Source organism: Acromyrmex echinatior, chromosome 12 (genome assembly GCF_024713525.1).
Source record: "Acromyrmex echinatior isolate Ae372 chromosome 12, ASM2471352v2, whole genome shotgun sequence".
Classification (NCBI taxonomy): Eukaryota; Metazoa; Arthropoda; class Insecta; order Hymenoptera; family Formicidae; genus Acromyrmex; species Acromyrmex echinatior.
The window spans coordinates 8,132,113-8,152,979 of NC_141863.1; the positions used below are offsets into that span (position 1 = coordinate 8,132,113).

General features: G+C 32.7%; 2 protein-coding genes across 4 annotated transcripts in view; one reads left to right on the forward strand and one right to left on the reverse strand.

Annotated features, from left to right (window-relative positions):
• Window positions 1-15,544, forward strand: part of LOC105145184 (uncharacterized) — an 84,144-nt gene extending 68,600 nt beyond the window's left edge. The window contains exon 3 of the mRNA XM_011054583.2: window positions 7,398-15,544. Coding sequence (XP_011052885.1) covers window positions 7,398-7,729 — 332 coding nt within the window. The 3' untranslated portion in view covers window positions 7,730-15,544. The remainder of the gene's footprint in view (window positions 1-7,397) is intronic.
• LOC147907791 (uncharacterized) overlaps window positions 1-19,910 on the reverse strand; it is a 117,262-nt gene extending 97,352 nt beyond the window's left edge. For all 3 annotated transcript variants that reach the window (XM_087411949.1, XM_087411947.1, XM_087411948.1), the window contains exon 1: window positions 19,421-19,910. In XM_087411949.1, the coding sequence (XP_087268075.1) occupies window positions 19,421-19,782 (362 nt within the window). In that variant the 5' untranslated portion in view covers window positions 19,783-19,910. The remainder of the gene's footprint in view (window positions 1-19,420) is intronic.
• Window positions 19,911-20,867: the final 957 nt, after the last annotated feature.

Below are 20,867 nucleotides of genomic sequence, written 5' to 3' on the forward strand. Positions count from 1 at the left end.
AAGCTGAAGGATTCGATGCAGTTATTATCCGCACAAAATGTTCAGATAAAAAGAACGTGAAGGAAATATTAAACAAGATAATTCTCTCCTCTCAGATGGAACAAATAAATCGCGTATCAATGTAATTCGGTAAGACACGATTCGCCAACGACAATTAAACTCCCAAGACGCGCCGGCTAATGATCTTAATGAATTCGTGGAATCGTCCGTGTGATTATCGGTTAACCGTCAGCCAAGCCGGGATAGGATTCAGCCGTCGTAAGCTGGCAAAGTCGAGACATCCAATTACGTCTGCTGGCTGTCGGAGAATGACGGGGAACGCGAAGAATTCGTCGCGAGGCGCTTCTCCGAGGAGAAAGTGCTCGTCGACGCGGAAAATAATTTTTCAAAAGTCGCACGGCCATCTGCTCTTTCTAATTTCTTTCTGGCCGACTCTGCAAGTTATTCCCTTCCCCCTTTTCTTCCTTCTCCCTCGAGCAACCAACTCTGCCGAGTGGCTTGTCTGACGTTATTCTTCGCTATCGGCCAACAGCAAATACGGGATCCTGTATAATAACGCGAGCAGATGCGGAACATAATGCGGATTGAGGTTTCTCCGGGATTTCGTTTCAGTTCGTCTGCCGGAGTATACTAATCCGAAAACCGAAAACGATCTGAACTGCCGAGGATAATATGCCGCGGCATCGTGAAACTGCAAGAGTGCATATACTCGATTGATGCACGAACGTGAAGTTGTTTGTGAAGTCGCTGGAACTTTAGGAAACGACAGCTAACGAGTTCACTCTTATATTAATACTCCCGCGAATGAATCTTCATTCGGGAAAACGACGTCTCTCTGAAATGAGCGACTTCACGTACCTTTAAAGCAGGAAGATTGTATAAGGCTGGGTTGTTTCATCTCTCGATAAACTTTAGCTCACTCTCTAATTCTCCTACTCTTTATGCTCTTATCCTTTTACTCTTTTGTTTATCCTTTTGATTATCATTAGATAAATTATTATATTATTTATCCAAAGATGAAATATGTTCGGTTCTAATGTCCGTTTCTATCAATGTAGTTCAATTTTAATCTTGTTTCAACTAACTCTTCATCTTTTTCTAGTTTTAAGAATTAAAAAAAAGATGGAGAATAAATTGAACCGAGATTAAAGTTAATGTACATTGGTAGAAACGGCTATTAATCTTCTGCTTTTAAGATAAAAATGATAAATACACGTCGTTTATAATCGACATGCAATGTAGATAAAAGTGCTCTAATAAAATTGAAAAAAAAAAAGAGTAATTATTAAAATTCCTTTATCTTATTCGCCTGTATTAAATTCAATACAGACTTTTATGATAATTCAATATAATAAACTTTTATAATTTAAAAAATTTTTTAAATATAAATTAAATAATCTCTCTATATTAAAAAATCTCTTCTTTGACCAATTTAGAATCGATTTTTCATTAGTGAATCCTTAATTGATCGTAAATCTTCTTTGTAAAAGTTCTAATTATCTCTTTCAAGCAAGAATGCATTTCTATTAAATTATTGGAGAGCATGTTTTAATTTTGACGTTTTGCCGTTAGAAAGTTCTCGTTAAACCCAATTTTGACCTAGTATTTCAATATCGAGGTACCAGAAAAATTCCGACGTAATAGAATTCCTGGGGAATATCTTTCTATATCAGAGAAAAAAAGGGGAGAGAGCAGAAGGAACAATAAAATCTCGAAATATTTTTACTTGCATATACAAACGCGACAATTGATTATTTTTCACGTATAAATATGAAAGTAACTAAAAGTATATATGTACATTTGTGAACAATAAAATTTACCATATGGTTAATTAAATTTGGAGACAGTGTGACGGATAAAAAGTAAAAAATAACAAAAAATACATGTCAAGTATTTATCTGACAAACAACGGGCTTTTAATAATTCAAAATATAATTCTGACTCACATAGAATTTTAAAATTATGTGTCTTGAATATTTGCTAGGGAAAATTACGCACATACGCACGTACGAATGTTTGATTACACAAAAACTGCGAATGTTGCATCTCGTGTTATTTTCCTTAGTGTAAAAAAAAATGCACGCGTCCAACGGTCACTTTTTCGTGCAACATAAGCGACTTTATTACGGAAAGTTAAATCAATTTCGTGCATTAGCCATTCCTTGAGCCGAAAGCACTAGGACTGCGCGAGGATTTGCCCGTGAGAATGTTTTTGCCGTTTTACGGACGACGCGGAATGAAAACTTTCTTCCGACATCTTCCTTTCACCAAATTTAACTTCCCCCGACTTCGGCCTCCGGGAATCTCATCAGAGCTGCAGCTGCCGTACTTTGAGCATTAAAAACGAAGATCCGGGCAGTTTTTCGCGATGGAATTTATAATTCTCGTGCGACGTACTTCGCGGCTACTGGACGAGACGCTTGACGAGACGACGACGAGACTCTGGGGAGACTAATGTATGGATGTAAGTGCTGCCTATTCGAGATCTAATACATAAACGCGGTCAGAACAACTTTCCAGAGAAGATAAAAATCTTCTTATGCTTATACGACCGACTTAGTTTTCAAACTCAGGTAAAAACTCGGGTAAAAATGGTTTTATTCTTTCTTAAAAGTTGTGCGAGAGAAGATGACACGTAAAAGTGCATAATCAAAGATTATGGAAAATTCAATTCAATTTAAATAAAATAAAATTTAATGAAAATCAATTTAACTTTGTTAGGGTGGGGATCTGTTTTAAAAATCATAGCTTTTGCTTAATTGAGATTTGTTATAATTCATGATTCTTTTTTGTTACATTTTTCACCTTAAAATATGATAATGTTTCAGTACAGATATAGATTTATAGTGACTTTTCCGTCTTGTAAATGTTAAAAAATGCTTTTTAAAGCATATTTTGCTTGAACTAATTAAAAAATACATATAAACAATTGCATTATACGTTACAATACTGTGATAAGAAGAAGAGAGAAAGAGAGAGAAATGAATGTAATCATTAGACTAATCAGTTAATTGATTTGCTTATTAATATACGCGATTGTTCATTTATCGGTAAGGCACACTGTTTAGCTGTTAATTTATAATTGTTTACGTGCATGGAGAGGAGTAAATTGCAATCATCGTTTAATTCATCGCTCAATTTAGAACAGCGATATACATAGTGATAGTTAGCAAAATGTAATGATAGTCGCGCTATATGGGAACGAATTTGAATAGTAATCAGGACAATGTATCGACTGAAGCGATTACGGCGATGACGTTCCTGATACATTCGCGACATATGCAATTAGTCGTATGCGTTTCAATTACCATGTCGTTTTAATATAATTCGTGACATTGGTGCAATTGGGAAGAATGCCGCGAGTAGATAAACATCTAATTGCTATCATGGATGTAATTATGAGCAACGCGCTTTCGATTTCATTGCCTGCGCGCTATTTACGTCACTTTGCTTAACAGCCGGAACAATCCAGTCGCAGTAAATGTCAATCGTAACCGTTTCAACGGAGAGTCATTTCAATGAATTGCCAGGGTACGACAATGTTTTGCGGCAATGATCGATATGTTACATATGTATGTGAAACATCGTCGTTTTAACGATTTGGTCAACTTCAATTACAAGTGACCAGTATAAAATATTATACACACACACACACACACACACACACACACACACACACACACACACACACACACACACACGTGTGTGTGTCTAAAATGCTTTACACTCTGTGCTGGTAATTGAAGTTGTTCCAAATTGGTATGCTTGAAATTTCAAATTGTTACGTTTTTCAAGTATGTGTATATCAATGTAAACAATAAAATGTTAATTTTAATTTAAAGATCTACAATAGACTTTCTGAGACATGCAAAAATGTTGAAATTAAAATGTTAATTTTAATATTGTACGACTTTAAATTAAAATTAACATTTTATTTTTTACGTATATATACAAGATGGTCCTTAAATATTCTAAAAGATTTTAAATAGTAATTTCTCACATCGATTTAAGACGAAAATATACGATTATATACTCAAAACAGCTCTTATAAAGATCAGAGTATCAAAATTGAAGGAAAAATTTTATTTAAAAAAAGAATGTACGTCTTCCAAAAAATAAATACTTAAAACATGATCTTTATATATACAAAGTTTCATTAAAAGGATCCGAACAATTTTCGAAAATTTTGAAAACGTTTAAATTAATATGAGAATCGTCTCTTAAAATCTTCTATTTAATTTTTTACATCTTGTATTGTATATGTATTTGAAAAGCGTAAGAGAATGTAAGAAAATTGGAAAGTCATGTGGTCAACCTTTTTTCGATACTTTTGCTTTAAAAACGATTAACTTCGAAATTATTAAAAATTTATTAAAGTTACATTAAAGATTAGCGGTTGATCCGACAGTATGTAGATCGGTCGCTCCGTTTTGTAAATAAGTTTAGTTGGAAACGTAACGGATGCTTCTAAATGCCGGTATTAAAGTGCTATCTCTAGTGAAATATTTCCAACATCGTGCGATGATCCTGCGAAATGTGGTATGCCTATATGCATCGCTTATGGTCGCTGCACATTGCGCATATAGATTGTACACGTGCTCGCCGTCTCGTCTCCGTATATTTCCCTTCATAACGTTAAGTACGTCCTCAACTATGTAATGAGCCGTAATACTGCGTATTTCCACGGCATACCCGTATATTTCGAGTTGTCACGAATGATCATCGAATCCGTTTGAACTGCTAAGCCAGCAAGTGGAATCGTAATCAAATCATTTCGATTAGTCAACAAGTCAATTTGTATCCGTAGATAATAATCGTGACCAAATTAAATATATATGGAAAGTGCATTAGTAAACATAGTAAACAATTTTGCTAAAATATTCAAAAATTTTGGCAGATATAGATCTGAAAATAATTTTGTTGAAATCAAAATAATTATTTAAAACGTTTAAGCTTCGACAATTCTGCGAAAAGCTTTAACATTCTAACATTTCTAACAAGTTGAAGCGTCACATAGTTATTTTGATGATCCAAACAAAATTATTTTTAGTTCTGTGTCCAATTATAAATTTTAGATTCTTACATTAGAACAAAATCATTCGTTCTGCGTAGTAAAATGTACATAAACTATAAGACATGAAAAATAATGCGTGATAAATGAAAATAGAAAAATAGGATAAATCAAAATTTTTTTTGTACGTCTTCTATATAAAGCACATGGTAACATCCAGTGTGAAACACTGATCGCACTTTATTCTGGTCAATTCACTTAGATCAAACATTTCTGCAGATTAAACATTGCACAGGTTGGAGTTTATGTCTTGGGGTCCGGTGAAGTGGTTGCAACTTACATTTGTCAAAGCCTCGACTTAGTCCATTAAACGTGTTCAGATAAAAGTGCCAAGTCCGTGATAAATGATACTAAATTCAATGGTATTGTGCACTATTTGTTACTCGCTGTGGAAGTTTCTAAAGGAAACACTTTGGCTTCTTTGTAATTTTGTATTACTCGTATCAGCCTTTTTATTGCTTCGCAATGCTCGTACTCATTACCCAAGCTACTTAATCACTTCTTAAATACTATACAGAAATTAATTGAGTTCAAAAGCTTAACGGTATACGATATATCAATTTTGTGTAACACATTTTCATATGAAGTGTGTCACACAAAATCATAATTTTCTTTAAAGAAAAATAAAAATATTGCCCAAAAGAATTTCAAGTTTACTATTTTCATATTCCTTTATCTTATAAGAAACAATATATATAATGTAAATGTAATTATAACATACTAAAAAAATTGATGATTTTTATAACAATAAAATTAAAATTTTTTGAGGAATGTTTTGACTCCATTTATTAACTTGCGTATTTTTTATTTTTAAAGCCCATTTTCACAATATAAGGTTATCTAAAGATTAAAAGTTACCAAGAGATTCATCAGTGAAATTCATTCATGAATTTCGAGATAACCTTTAATCTTTAGATATATATATATTGTGAAAATGAGCTTTAGAAGTAAAAAATACGCAAGTTAATAAATGAAGTGTTTACTCTAAGACCAATTTAAATTTTATAGTTATATTTTTTACTAGTACACTATATTACGATTAAATTTACATTAATTATACTGTTATGAAGTAAAGGAATGTAAAAATAATTAATTCTAAAACTTCTGGGCATCTGGATGTTACTTTTTCTTTTCCTTTTCTAGCTTTTAAAGAACACTATACCTTTAAGTGCAGTGGTTCCACGTAAAGGTTAAGTATCAATACAAAACTTGAAAATGTAATAAGTTTTTAATATCGTTGGCATAGTGCAGTATACACACGTACAATATGTGAAACAATATTTGCGCATCCTATCTTGTTTGGAAAAATTTTATATCAGCAAGAAAGTAATATCATAATGTATTTTTATTAAATTATGTTTTACTTATAGTATACTGAATAAAATATATAATAGAAACACTTTTCCTTATTATATAAAATTTTTTCAAAAAAAGAAACGAGATAGCCAAATGCTTTTTTTATCCACTGTATACGCACGTATACTTGGAGAGAGAGAGAGAGAGAGAGAGAGAGAGAGAGAGAGAGAGAGAGAGAGAGAGAGAGAGAGAGAGAGATAATATATATAAGTTATATATTATATATATATATAGAGAACCATAGCACATATTCTATATAAGTGAACTATATAATGTTTCGCCATATCAGTAGAAGCAGGAAATTGGAAAGTCAAGCTTTCGCTGCTTGTTCGATTCTTCTTCATTGTCGCGCTATCCTATCCTGACAATATCTTAGATGCCTATTTCAAAAAGCTTTACGGGCCAGAGTCTCATTTATCATTCCTGTCATTAATACGTACGTGTCAAATTTGTCAACTAAATCTAATTACTAGATAAATTCACCGAATACATCTCAGAATTCTCATTTAAACATCGCCAAGAACATTTACATTCTTTAAATAAGCTTGATAATTAGAATCTTTAAATAATCTCCAGACACGGAGAGTTTCAATTTCGTCAGTTTTTATCTTTCATATCACATCTTTTCATATGAAACAAAAATCCGTGAGTACCCTGTAAAGTGTCCCTGCTTTCTATCTCGTATAGTCTTCTCCCTATTTCACTCGAAAGCATTTCACGCAAAGATAAAACTACTTCGTAAAAATAGACTTGTCGTCGACAGACATTTATTTCTACAGTCGCGACAGTTCCGTTTGTACAAGAGATTCTACTTCGTGCAGCGGACGGAAGCTGACGCGAAAAGCCGAGGGCAGGAAATTCGATAGGGAGGCCTCTTCCTCTCACCCTTTTCATCCCTTTCCATCCGCGCTCTTGCGTATCGCACCCCTTCGCTTACTTCTTTTAACCAGGCTTCTGATTTAATTTGCAGGTACCTTGGCGGAGAGGCCAGACTACAAGCAGTTCTCCGGCAGTGTGCATGTAATGAAGGCCGTTGCCTCGGACATGTTGTTGACTTTCTGCTCTAGGACTCCCGACCATCAGCTCTATTCCCTCCTATTGTCACGTGAGCACACTCTGCAGAAGAGCGACAAACGAGGCGTTCATAATCTCCTGGGACGCCGCGGTCTGAAGATCAACGGCATCCGTGAGACTTGCGTGAACGGCGGCGCCAGATCAAGAGGGAGCGCGTTCGATCTCGTCGCCTGGGTGATCCTCGTCGGCCTGTTCTCGTCGAGCGTTCTCTTCAGATCCTGGCAGTAGTGAAATCAGACGGACTATCGATCGATCTCGAGACGCTCAGATCATCAGATCGCGCCCGACTGTGTCTCGGACTAATTAACGCGATTATACTAACACTTTGGATGCTACCGCGCGAGTAATCTCAGAACATTACGCCGAGTTACGGAAATCCATTGACTGCACTCGACGTACACGTGTTACGTTAGTTATGATACGTATCTGAGATGCCCTCGCGCCGAATTAAATAATAATTTTCCCGTCGCGATATTCTGCGTAATTTAAGTTCTTGCATGGAACAATTTTTAATTATCTCTAATTTTTAATTATCTCTAATTTTTAAGTATCTCTCTTTCAAAAAATTTATATTATATTTATTACCAACTATTTTTGTTTAACTATTTTAATTATTTTAAATTATTAACTATTTTAAATAAAAAAGAAACAAATATTCTCTATGTGATTACAAACTGTTACACATGTTAACTTTTAAACGCCACACTACAGAAACAGCACATTGATCGGTACAGGCATACCCAATTCAAATTGATTGCATGTAACTTTCATAAAAATTGACATATTGTAAAATTTTTTTCAATTAAATTAAAATGCCAGACATTAGAGACATAACGGTACCAAACAAATGTTTGTTCGTACCTTTATTAATGAAAAAATCGAAAGCAATGAAAAGAGCATTGAAAAAGCATTGGAAAAATAAAGCCGATAATAACAGTAAAAGCGTTTAAGGATTAATATTAATAAAACGTATTCAACAGTGCAGTTTTTTAAATTTAAAATTAATCTCATACGAAGCAATTAAAAAGTTCTATTTATTGAGAATTATTTTTTTCATTGGTCTAACATACTCTCAGTGCGTGTCAATACACGAACTAATTTTAATCAAAACGAGGAAGTCGCATCCAAAGGGTTAAAATTATTACACTACACGTCGACGGACGCTCGATCATTGACATCGAAAATTTCTGTCGTAATTAACTTAATGGATCATCGTGGATACTCGATCAACATCAATAGAAGGCAGAATTGCAATTTAGATTCGCGGCGTTTCCGGTCTCAGGTAAATCGCATAGAAAGAACATATACCACGTCAATTTTTGAACCACGGGATTTGTGATTCGATGACTTTTAAGGGGATCAGATCGTGAGAAGCGCAGCGAGATAGCAAGAGAATAGCATCGATATCATCTGCGATTCCTGCAGAAGCTTCTTCTGTTCTATTCCCTTATAAATTCCTCGGATCGTCGGCCCCACGAATATTTTTCAGCGACGTCTGCTGTCGTTTGTTCCTTCGTCGAGAATGAATTACCCATTAGGAGATTTCTCTCCCTCGTGGATCCTCGCTCGTGGACATCCCGCTCCGCAAGGTTTTTAATCAAAAGCCTTTGTAACGAGCGCAAAAAGTTTGCCGCGAACACAATGCGTGTATTGCGACGAAGTTCATTTTTTCCCTGATATTTTCTTGAATTATATGCCCAACACGTATTCCCTCTTGCAACAAATTCGCTAAACAAGGTGATTTTACATCCGTTTTCATTAAAAAGTCTGTTTCAAATGTTCTACTTAAAATAGCTGTATTAGACATTTATAGTTATATTAGCAAATAATTATATTTTGTGTGTTCAATAATTATTGTGTGTTCGACAAAATTCACAATCAGTCACTTCTTTTTTTTTTGAAGTTTCATAATACTCTGAAAATTTTTTCGTACTGAATATAATTAGAATTTGCATAGCATATCAGGATTTTTAGTATTATATATTGAGGAGAAATAAGCAAAAAATCATCTCAATTTACTGTCCAATTTATTTAAAATATTGATTTGTTATGCAAATCCTGACGACAGCATCATATTTAGCACAAAAAAATCTTCGAAATAATGTATTATGGTACTTTAAAGAGAGAAAAAAGTGATTTTTTTGTTTTAAACTGTGTAATTATACAGAAAGTCTAATATTCGAACAACTATATCTTGATAAAAATAACTACAATTATCTAACAATAAACTAAAAGTCATTTGAAAACTGTTGCGTTATAGTTTTAGATGCCATAGTAGTAGAGTTTCATTTTGCCGATAAAAACCGTTGAAAATGGCCAAAAATGTTATTTTTTGTCCATTTCATCCCAATTTACTCAAAATTTTGACGTGCAATACAAATTCTGCCAACGGCATCATGTTCAGCGCGAAAAAATCTTCGGAAAAAATATATACTAGGACACTTTAAAGAGAATTTGAGTGTCGAACAACGTTTTATTTACAATTATTACTTTTCAAACGTAGTATTACTTTTTATGACGCGGATTTAAGTTTCTACGAATAGATTTGGCGTAAAACGAGGAAAAGACAGGAGGAAGAGAGTATTTCCGCAGTTTCAGTAAAGTTGTTAAGATCACTTTGCGTCCTTTGCAAAAATACGTGTCTTTCCTGTCCTTTCTTTAATAGCTCACATCCCAACGAAATCTGTAACAGACAGAAAGAGAAAGAATGACGGTACATCAGAATCTCTCGTACGAGAACCAAGTCTAGGATTTTCCGTAAATACTTTTCCGATAGCTGAGGGACGCGCATCCGTTTGACACACTCCTTGGCATCTCTTTGACCACATTGAGAGATGTTCGAGCACGATACTAACGTTCTCTTTTTATCCTCTTTCACCGTATACTTGTCCGTCAGAAAAGTTTCCTCGAATTGTCTTATGGAGAACATCTTGATGTGCCCTACGTCGCATTTCGTCGATAAAGGAGCGCGGATTACAGGGGAGAAAAATGAGAATGCAGGGCCAGAGGGTGTCTGCATTCTTATGTGTCTCCGTCAAATAGACTAAGAGATAGAGAGAATGAAAGAAAGAGAGAGAGAGAGACGAGCAGAATGAAGTACGCTCTCGACGAGATTTCCACTGATGCAGCAACCTCATGCAGATTGCAGAACTGTCTGAACGGCGATAATGCTATGGCAAGAAGTCCCACGGGTTTCGATCTTGCCTCTTCCGGAGCTTACGGGATGCTCTCAATACAAAGCTAATGCTGACCATGATGAGCATGTACTAAGAAAACAAATATTGTTCATTTGATTAAATTAATTTAGTCCGTCTTTATTTCTTTTGTTGCAGAATGTACATATAATTTAAGTTAAATATAATACGTTTGACTTAAATATATTCTTCATAAAAAAAAGAAAGATAAACTAAATTAATTTAAACAAATGAACAATTTTTTTCTCAATGTATACTGCGGTCTCTGTGATTCAGTCCCGTTTACGTCTTCAAAAGTAACGATAGGTCTTGCTGTTGCGTTGCTTGAAATCTTTGCAAATTTTTGCACTTAAAATGAAATAAATGTATATTCAAATGTTAAAAAAAGAGAAAACGAAGATGCTGAATGCAAAAAGTTCAAGTAACGCGAACAGATCTAAAGATTTGCGTCAGCAAACAAAAAACAGTGCAGTGAGCGCTCAGTAATTATTAATTTAATATACTCTTTGTAGGCACGCTGGATTTTTTTTATCCAGGCGAAATTTCACTCTCAAATTTGTTTGCATAAATTTGAATTTTTATTGAATAAAGGTTTTAACATTTGAGTTAAATAACTGTTTGGCAATGTAGTAGAAAAATGTAGCAAAAATAATCCTGAATTTTTCTAGATTTTTGAAAGTCTAGAACAATAAAAGAATTGGGGCTGAACAAAAATAACTTAAAGTGCTTACAAAGTAAAAATATGTGTGTCTACAAAGGATTCATATAATTGGCTCTCATCTTTAATTCTGCATTGGAGCTAAATGTAGAAGCCAATCGTAATAAATAATCACTCAGCGCTCACTGATCTATTTTGTCTGGTAAATTCAACTAATGAGACGGCTTATGATAAAAGTTGCCTATGTGCCTATTTGAGTAACAATTGATCTATCACGATCCTTTTTTTATCTATTATAATTCTTTTTTAATGTTCTTTCATAAATAAAGAATAAATCTGATAATAATTTTAATCTTTTTTTTTTTATCATGTGATGCAAACAAGTTACAGATACATTTCTAAAGATCATTTCGTTTTTCTATTATTGTAATCTCAGTACGTAATAGACTTTTTCATAGAGTTGGGTAAGTATTAAGTAAAAATCTAAAAACTTATGAACTCTTTTTCAATAAGACACCCTATATCCAGTTCGAGTCACGTATAACTCTGAATGTTGCGACGTCCTATTTCGCTCTTCGCGTAACAAAATCAAAACCTCCATACTCGCGCCTGGAATTTTCAAACAACTACGCATAGGTAATCACACATTTCTCAAAATACGTCAACAGTTATAAATTTATCAGCCTGATTCGCGCCGAAAGGGACGAATCCGTACAAATCGAGTCTTTTAAATGATTATCGAATTAATATCTCGTTTTCGGGATATTAAGAAAAAAATACATGAAGACCAGCAATGGCTTTGACTGTTAAATTTTTATACATCTCAGTGTTTCTAACGTTTAAAGTAAAAGAAAAGATGCATCGCTTCTGAATTTTTACACGCGCGTTATCGAAAAATTGATGTCTACACTTGAGACCGGTCCAACGTTACGCGTATTTACGATAAGTAATTGTAATTTTGGCTAAAGTTCCGAAAAGGTTTTCATCCCACCTACGAATTTGCCGACGACGTCTCTCACGGAAAAATGAAAAGCAAAATTTATCATTACCATATTTTGCTCTCCATGATGCTATTTAATTTACGATTCAAAATATTAAATAAAATTTTAAATGATTTTATTATTTATTATGCTAGACTTTAAAATAAGGTAAATACAAGGTAAATACACTTTTCGGAACTTCTCGTAATTTTAAGCAAAAGATTTAAGTGTTCAATTTAGATGAATCAGTACGACTGGAAAGCTGCGTAGATAACTTTTTTTTTCCAAAAAATTTCGTCACAATCAGAATTTTATTCTAGAAACGGATGTTTGATTAGTTAAATCAACATCCTTTCTCTGCACTCTTCAAATGTTTTACAAAATAAAATACTATTCGCATTTAACTCTCCAGAAAGATCTGATTTATGCGGTTTCCAATCGTATGGATGCAAATAATCACGTCGTATGTACATGGATGATTCGTGTCTCTGAAAAAAGAAAAAACGAATCGATCTTCCGTATGAACTCGAGACACGATAGACAGAAATGCATGTCGTACATGTTTCCGGATGTTAGCGAATAAAATGACAATAGATGTCAGCGGTCAAGCTGATTCTACGAGAATGGATAGGTGTAGCAAATTGTCGAATGTTTAAAGTCTAAACTATCGAACCAAATATCGCGTGAGGAGAATATTGATGTACGTTTCAATCTGCAATGTTTTCTCTACAGTCGTTTAGAATTAAGAACGTCAGTTATCTGATAAGCTACGAACATTACTAAAATATGTAATAATTCTTAGCTTTTCTATTGCGTGTAACACAAATTTTATTGTTTAGGTTTCATTATTTTTTCAATTTGCTAAATTGATATGAAATTATAGAGAGAATTATATAAAGTATTTATATAGGGAAAATAATAGTTTAACCTGACTGCGAATAATAATTGAGAAGCAGTCTGAAATAATTATTTGAAATATATAAAGTGCTATTCGAAATACAATAATTATATTTATTATTTTGTTAATTGTTTTATAATATAACTCTATAAAGCAAATTTATTACTGATTATCGGGATGCCGTTATTACTAGAAAGTCTATTATAAAATAATGTAGTTGTTAAAATAATCATATTTATATATATATATAATATATATAAAACGCGATAAAATATGATATAATAATTATTGAACGATTAATGTCAAGTGTGAAGTGATTGTGAAAATAACGACGTAATTAAATTGATTAAATTAAAATATCATTATCGCAACGATTGTGCAAATACATTCCTTAAAAAAAATCCGATAAGTCTGATAAGTTATATGCAAGATTATCAAAAATACATCTCAAACAATAAATGTGCATAAATGATAATTAAAATAAAAAATACTAATTCTAATTATTTTTATTCTTTATTTAGAATAATGTCGAGCAACTCGCTGGTGTATTAACAATATTATGACAAAATAAAAGTGCAAAATAATCTGTACCGACAGATTTAAGAAAAGCTACGGACGCGTGAGAAATTATCATTAATTAAGGTCGACGTCGTGTTGATTACGTAAATTAATATCGATTGCGCAATAGCGCAGCGTCGTACTATAAAGGAGCAAGTAAACAATTAAAGCTCACGATGGGATGCGATTAAGATCCGATGGGGCTCGATAGCTCCGGAAGGAAAGACCAACTTATCGATCCCCCGATGCCCGAGAGCTATCGTTGTTTCCGTAACGTAACGTCGTGCCGTTATGCAGAATTTACGAGGCCACGGCGTTAACCACGCGAGAGCCGTGCCATCAATTTTTATCACACTCACTTCCGAATTAAGCTTAAACACGATATTTCTTTTTGAGCATACGGCGAATTTATCGGACGATTACACGAGAATCCCATAACTTGCGCTACGATCCAGCTGCATATTTTTCACATCCACGAGCTGCTATTACTTTTTTCAATACCTCGTCATTTATTGAAGGATTATTACCGGCGCCTCGGCTCCAGATTCGTCTCCTATAACTCGAGAAATTCGAATCTCGAAACGGGACGGTGATTCAACGTATGTGCTTTTGCCGATTGTCCGATATTTATTGCTTAATCGCATTGCTCGGGCAATCGAATTTTAACATTCCCGAATTTAACATCGCTTATGGACGAATTTAATTAGGATTATTAAGCGTTATTTGTGACGCCGTTACTTTATTGAAAAAATTCACAATGTTATTATCAAATCGTTATTATAACAAGGGAATTATCTTTGATTTGATAATAACATTGTGAATTTTGTATGACGGTAATGGTAACATCAGAGTTAGAAAAATCAATCGTTATTTGTAACGGGTTGAAAAAGTCATTCGTTATTGAAAAAAATAACTATTATGCGTTACTTATTACTATCGTTATTTATTACTTTTTTTAGTAAGTAACACGTAATGATGACAAATTACTTTCCAAAGTGACTTTTCTAACCTTAGCACAATCTTATCGTTTAGTTAGCGTTACCGTCATAAAAAATTGCAACATCAAATTGTTCATCAAATTGTTTACTATAGAAAGTAACGACAAAGTAACTGAAAAGTAACGTTTGCCAACTCTTATATGTTATATGTTATATTAACGTGTCATATTTAAAGATGGGCATTGAATTCTCATTGTTGCATGTTTTTAGATTTATGTTTTCGAGATTTTTCGATCTTGAATGACGTTGACAGTGATTTAAAACTTTTGTCAAATATTGGAAAAAAATAAAATAAAAGCACTTGTTAGCCCATCGCTCTACAATTATTAATTAATTGATGTATTAATATGAAAGAGACGTGATGAAACAAAAATCTATTGCGAGGATGTAATCTATATATATCTTGACTTCAAGTTAAGACAAGATATTCGTGATATCGATCATGAAAACTGCCCACAATCATCGCCAATTCGCGTTTTCGCGATAATTTTAGTGTAATGAGGGATATATTAGAGAGCTGGTTATTGAATTATTGTATACTCGACGCAATGGTCGCGCGAGCACGTGCGATGTTATGTTTAAAATGCTCTAGAGTCTTTATTTATTGTACAAAATGCTGGATATTATAGATATATATATAAATACATATAAGTATACGTATAAGTTATACATATATGATCTATAGTACCTAATACGATGTAATCGTATGCTTATTATGTGTATAAATATGAACCAATAAAAAATTACTTCGACGTTTCACGAATTTTTATCCATTATATTTCCCATCTCTTTTTTCTCTTATGGAGTGCGTTCCACTTAATGCTCACAACGCTCGTGAAATCATTTCATCCTTGTCATTTATCAAATGTTAACAAACAAAGACGAACGGTGCTCGCGGCGTTGCAAGCGTTAAGTGGAACGCAGCCATGATAATAATGTATAATTAAACATTTTATATAGAAAGCAGGAGTTTCTGAATGGAGGATATGCTTTCTTCTTAACGATATTAATTTATGGAAGTCGCCTTATGCACTAACGTTACGTCGAAAGCGACGAGAGTAACTTTAATGCTGCAGCCAGCAACATAATGCATTCTAACGTAACGTGTTACGTCACGAAACTCGGTTCTACAAAATGCAACAGAAAGTTTTGAAACTTACTCTTCGCATGGGAAGTCTTGCGAACAAGTGGGAGTCGAGTCGAGAGGGCGAAAAAGCTTTCTGAGCCGCCCATATATTTGCATCGACGAGCGATAGTGCGAAACGGAAGTTTTACATTGACGGTAACCAGACGGCAAATATGAGATGGTAAATGTCAGACACCGTGGGAGATACTGGGCGATTTATCAAAATAACGGCGTACGCTATTTCAAATTTATTTGTTGCCTACATAAGTTTCTTTATTCAGGATAATCTTTCATTTCCAAAAAATTAAACTGTATTATATCAATTTTTATTAATGTATGTTAACTATTAACTTTGATTTTAGTTTATTATTTTTAGAGAATCAATTGTAACACTTTTGCGTTACATATATCTTTCAAATGCGAATTAATTATAATGGACATATATTTAGAAGTAAGAATCTCAACTTCAGGTATAAAAAAGCTTAAATATTATATTTACTCATATCGTCCTTCATTTTTTACTCATAATACATGAAAAAAAATAACTTGGCAATAACAGTTAAATTTCAATAGCTGAATCAAATTTAGATATCAGAGCTACAGCTTTAGTGTCATTGCTAATCTTTAACTATTACAGATAAAAAAGCATATATTAGTACAAACAGCTAAAAAAGATGTCAGATGTACCTAAAAGTTTTGCAGCAAAAGATAAAGTAGCAATCAGCTAAACATCATATGTCTCTAGCAGCAAAATTTGTTGCTATAGTATATAAGTACAAATAGCTAATAAATTTAACTTGAGCAATAACAGCATTAGATGTCCCTATTTTAAAGACCATTGGAGGTTGTACCTCTTATTTTCATTTTTACGTAAAAATAGATTTTTAGCAACACATATATATATATACATATATATATACACATACATACATACATATATATATATATATATATATATACACCCTGTATATAACAAACTTTTTAAAAAAGGTAAAAAAAAAGCATTAAGAATATACGTGCTTCTCACAAAAAGTGTCCAACTCAAATCTAATCTAATGATATATTATCTAATGATACATCTCATTAAATTTTCTCCAAAACGACGCAAAAACGAGCATATCTCTACAGGACTTTTTTCTTGGTTTATCGATCCCTTACTCCCGAAGTTTTGACATTTAAATTACAAACATCCTGCATATATAAATAAAAATAAACTATCCTTTTTCGCAATTACAAACTGTAATTTTTGATAGTTCTCATTTTTAAAATTACAATTTAAATTTAGGATTACATTAAGGATTACATTGGTAATGGAAATTAACTATTATATTGTATGTATTGTAACATTTTACCGAGCGTATTAGCTATCAGAAAATAATTTGTGTAGCAGTTTCAATTTTGCAACGTTTTTTATCCCGAAAATGATCACTTGAAGTAATTTTTACAGCAATAGAGAAATAAAGCTCACTATAATAGTTTTTTATACTGATCGAGAAGTTACGCCTTTTTTATTTCTTACGTCTTTTTTAGAAAATTTTTAGTAAATCTATATACAAAAATAATCTGAAATATTAATAAATTATAGAACAATCAATAATGTACAATATATATATAATGAATAATAATGATTTTTAATTGGGATGTACCAAAAATATCGCAGATGATTGTTTATGCAAAAAAATCAAGTGACAATTTCTGGGTTAATATTAATGTCACTTTTCTAAATGCACTCGATAAAATGCAAAGAGATAGAAAATTAAATAAAGAATAGAAATGTTTTAAGCATTAAATGTATTGACGAAAATTTTTTATGATGTACAAAAAATCATCACGCTGCAGAAACGAAGAATTATTTACAGTTAATATATAATATTATAATTTAAAGTTAATTTTCTGTAGATATTATGAGAAAAAAAACTAAAGAAATATATGTATATATATATATATATATATATATATATATATATATATATATACACGAATAAATTTGAAACGTTTACGACAAGTTATGTCCCTATTATTAAATGCCTGTTATTTGATAAAAGAGGGAATGTATTGATCGATGCACATTCGAGCTCTCTCTTATTCGTATTTTTGCTGTCTATATCCACATAGCATAGAGACTTCAAAAAGGATTCAGTCCTTAATTCAGTCGTATGTCATCAATTCTGAATTCATTTTCAGATGCCAAAAGAATTCTTATCAGAACTTTTTAGAAAAAGAATTCTTTTTGCATTTGAAAATGAACTTATAATTGATGACATACGACTGAATTCTTTTTTAATTACGTTTTTGAACTCTGTGAATCTGAGTTTGCTTCTTCGTGCTCGTTCGTACTGTACTCGCGATTGTTTTCATCAATCATTTAAATGATTATTAATTCTCATGTTTAATGAGATCGGGCTATTCATTAGGTCTATTCGCGTTGCTTGCACTTTTTGTACTCAGCACCTTCGCTTTCACTCTTTTCAATGCCAAATATATCTATTCTTATTTTAAGTGCAAAAATATTTGGGAATTTCATGCAACGAATAGACCTATTGTGAAACATCCTTTCGAGTAATTCATGTATCTGAAAGTATTACCAATTTAATAGAATTTCAACTAACTTGAAAGATTTTTTTCTTTTTATTGGGAGATTGTTTGGGGGGGGCGCAACAAGTTTAGGAGAATTTTTGGATAACCTTTGGAGAGGAAAATAAAAAGAGCTAAATTACAGCTAAAATATGAAGAAAATCGCAACATAAGGGATAATTTTCAGACAGACTTAGCAATAGTGATTTGAAGTATTTAGATATCGAAAATAAGAAACAAATTATATCGTCTAATAGCGTTTTTCAAATGAGAAAATTAATACAACATTAGGTCTATTCGACTTGCTTATACTTTTTACATTCAGCATCTTCACTTTCTCTCTTTCCTTTCTCATTTTCTCTCTTTTCTCAGCGCCAAATATACAATATATCTATCTCATTTTAAGTATAAAAATTATAAAAAAGTATAAACAAATCGAACAGACCAACTGATGCAACTGTGTGCATAATCGGTTTACATATTTTGAGAGTTAATAAATAATTTAATTTTTTTAAGATTATGAAATTATCTTGATAACAAGGAGTATGTAATTAAAAAGATAAATTATTAACACTGAAAATAATATGTGAAATAATTTGCATTCAATTACACTCAATGTGCAATGTTGCATTAAAGATTTTTTCCTGCAATAAGAAGTACAAACGATGATGCAGCGTAACACAATAAATCCTTGCAACCTTATTACTTGTCAGAATTCAATAAAAATTAAATAATAAAGTTATAATAAATAAAGCTAAGTTATAATAAATTGTGGTTCTTACTGGTAAGCATTTGTTTTTTCAGAAAAAAAAAACTATAACCGCGACATATAGCATGACGATTGCACAGACTCTCTAAAGTAGTCTTAGAATTCAGATATATCTCGTTCCGCAACTTTCGTTGCACATGCATAAATCACTGTAATTCACTCACCGATTTCGGAGCAATGCACGAACTATCAAATCGCGTTCAGGAAATGACGCACAACATTCAACACGTCTATCAATACGTCCAGTGTCCAATGACGGCACCAATTTCAGAAGGAACAGAGTATTCAGCAAACGTTCAGCTTGCAAATCTCTGCAACCGGATTTCGTTTCGTTCACAAATACAGAATTATACAAGCGTCTCTTCACAGGACATGAACGCGTCGCATAACATACTCTCGCGCCGAGCAGCGACACTGTGAGCCACTGAACGCGATTGGCCACTATTCCGATTACGCCACGGATCCAGCCAATCACGTTCGGCCGCTCATGGCCGCTAACGGGAAAATACGACGCTTTGTGGCGCATTACAAGCGCGTTCGTTGAGTCCTCAACTATTTCGGTCGCCGCGCGACATCTCGTTGTTTGTTTTTGTCGATCACGGCCTTGATATTTATTTCTGATACTTATTCTGATATTTATTTCTGATTTCCTCGACGTACCGTTACTCATGAAAACTCACGAAAATCACTGCTATCATTCGCGAAGCTCAAACGAGAGACTGTCTTATGCGTCGCCACTCGCTTTCTGCGATTGGCACTATTGTTCATTCGGCGGGAATATACGAGAATGCACATGAATCGGCTTCGCGATTAATCCGCAAGTCGAATTTATTCTTCTAATCTTTTAGTAAGATAGCGTGTTTATTGAAATGGATATTTTGCGCGACTGGCTCAAGAGTCTTAAGACAAACGTCGAAGCAAAGATACGAATGGAATTACAAATTATCAGGGTAGTGCTAAGATAAAGTGCTTAAAAAGATAAAAGTTAAGTTAAAAAGTTAAAAAGTTAATTAATTTTAACTTAACTTAGTTATATTTTAGACTCTTAACTTTTTAACTTTATTTAGTTACATTTTATCCGTAACTATTAATTTTTTATTTAATTCTTCGAAGTTAAGTCTCAGACATAATACATGGCAATAGCGATGACTTAAAATGAGGTGAAAATTAAAAGTAAAAGTGAGCAAATTTATTAGGTATTGAATTGAAATTATAAATATTCTGTGAATTTGTTCACTTTTGTCATTTTCATCTCATTTCAAATTACATAATCGACCCCAGATTTCAATATCATTTGTCAGAAATCGTGTATTGCGATGTATCTAGTTTCTGATAGGTCGAAATCTATTATTGCTTATTACTATCGCTACTTCCTTATTGTGTAAAGCTATACTACAGACCAGTATTCATAATCGAACCTTATATACACTAAACAGTATATATAAATAAAACATGTAAATAAAATATAGAAAAATATTTTCTAAATGAAGTATATATTTGTCATTTCCGTTATTTGTAAGACTGGAACCCTGGAATCATAAATTAAAAAAATAAAAATAAATGATTTTACCTTTATTATTTATTTTACCTTTTATATATATATATATATGT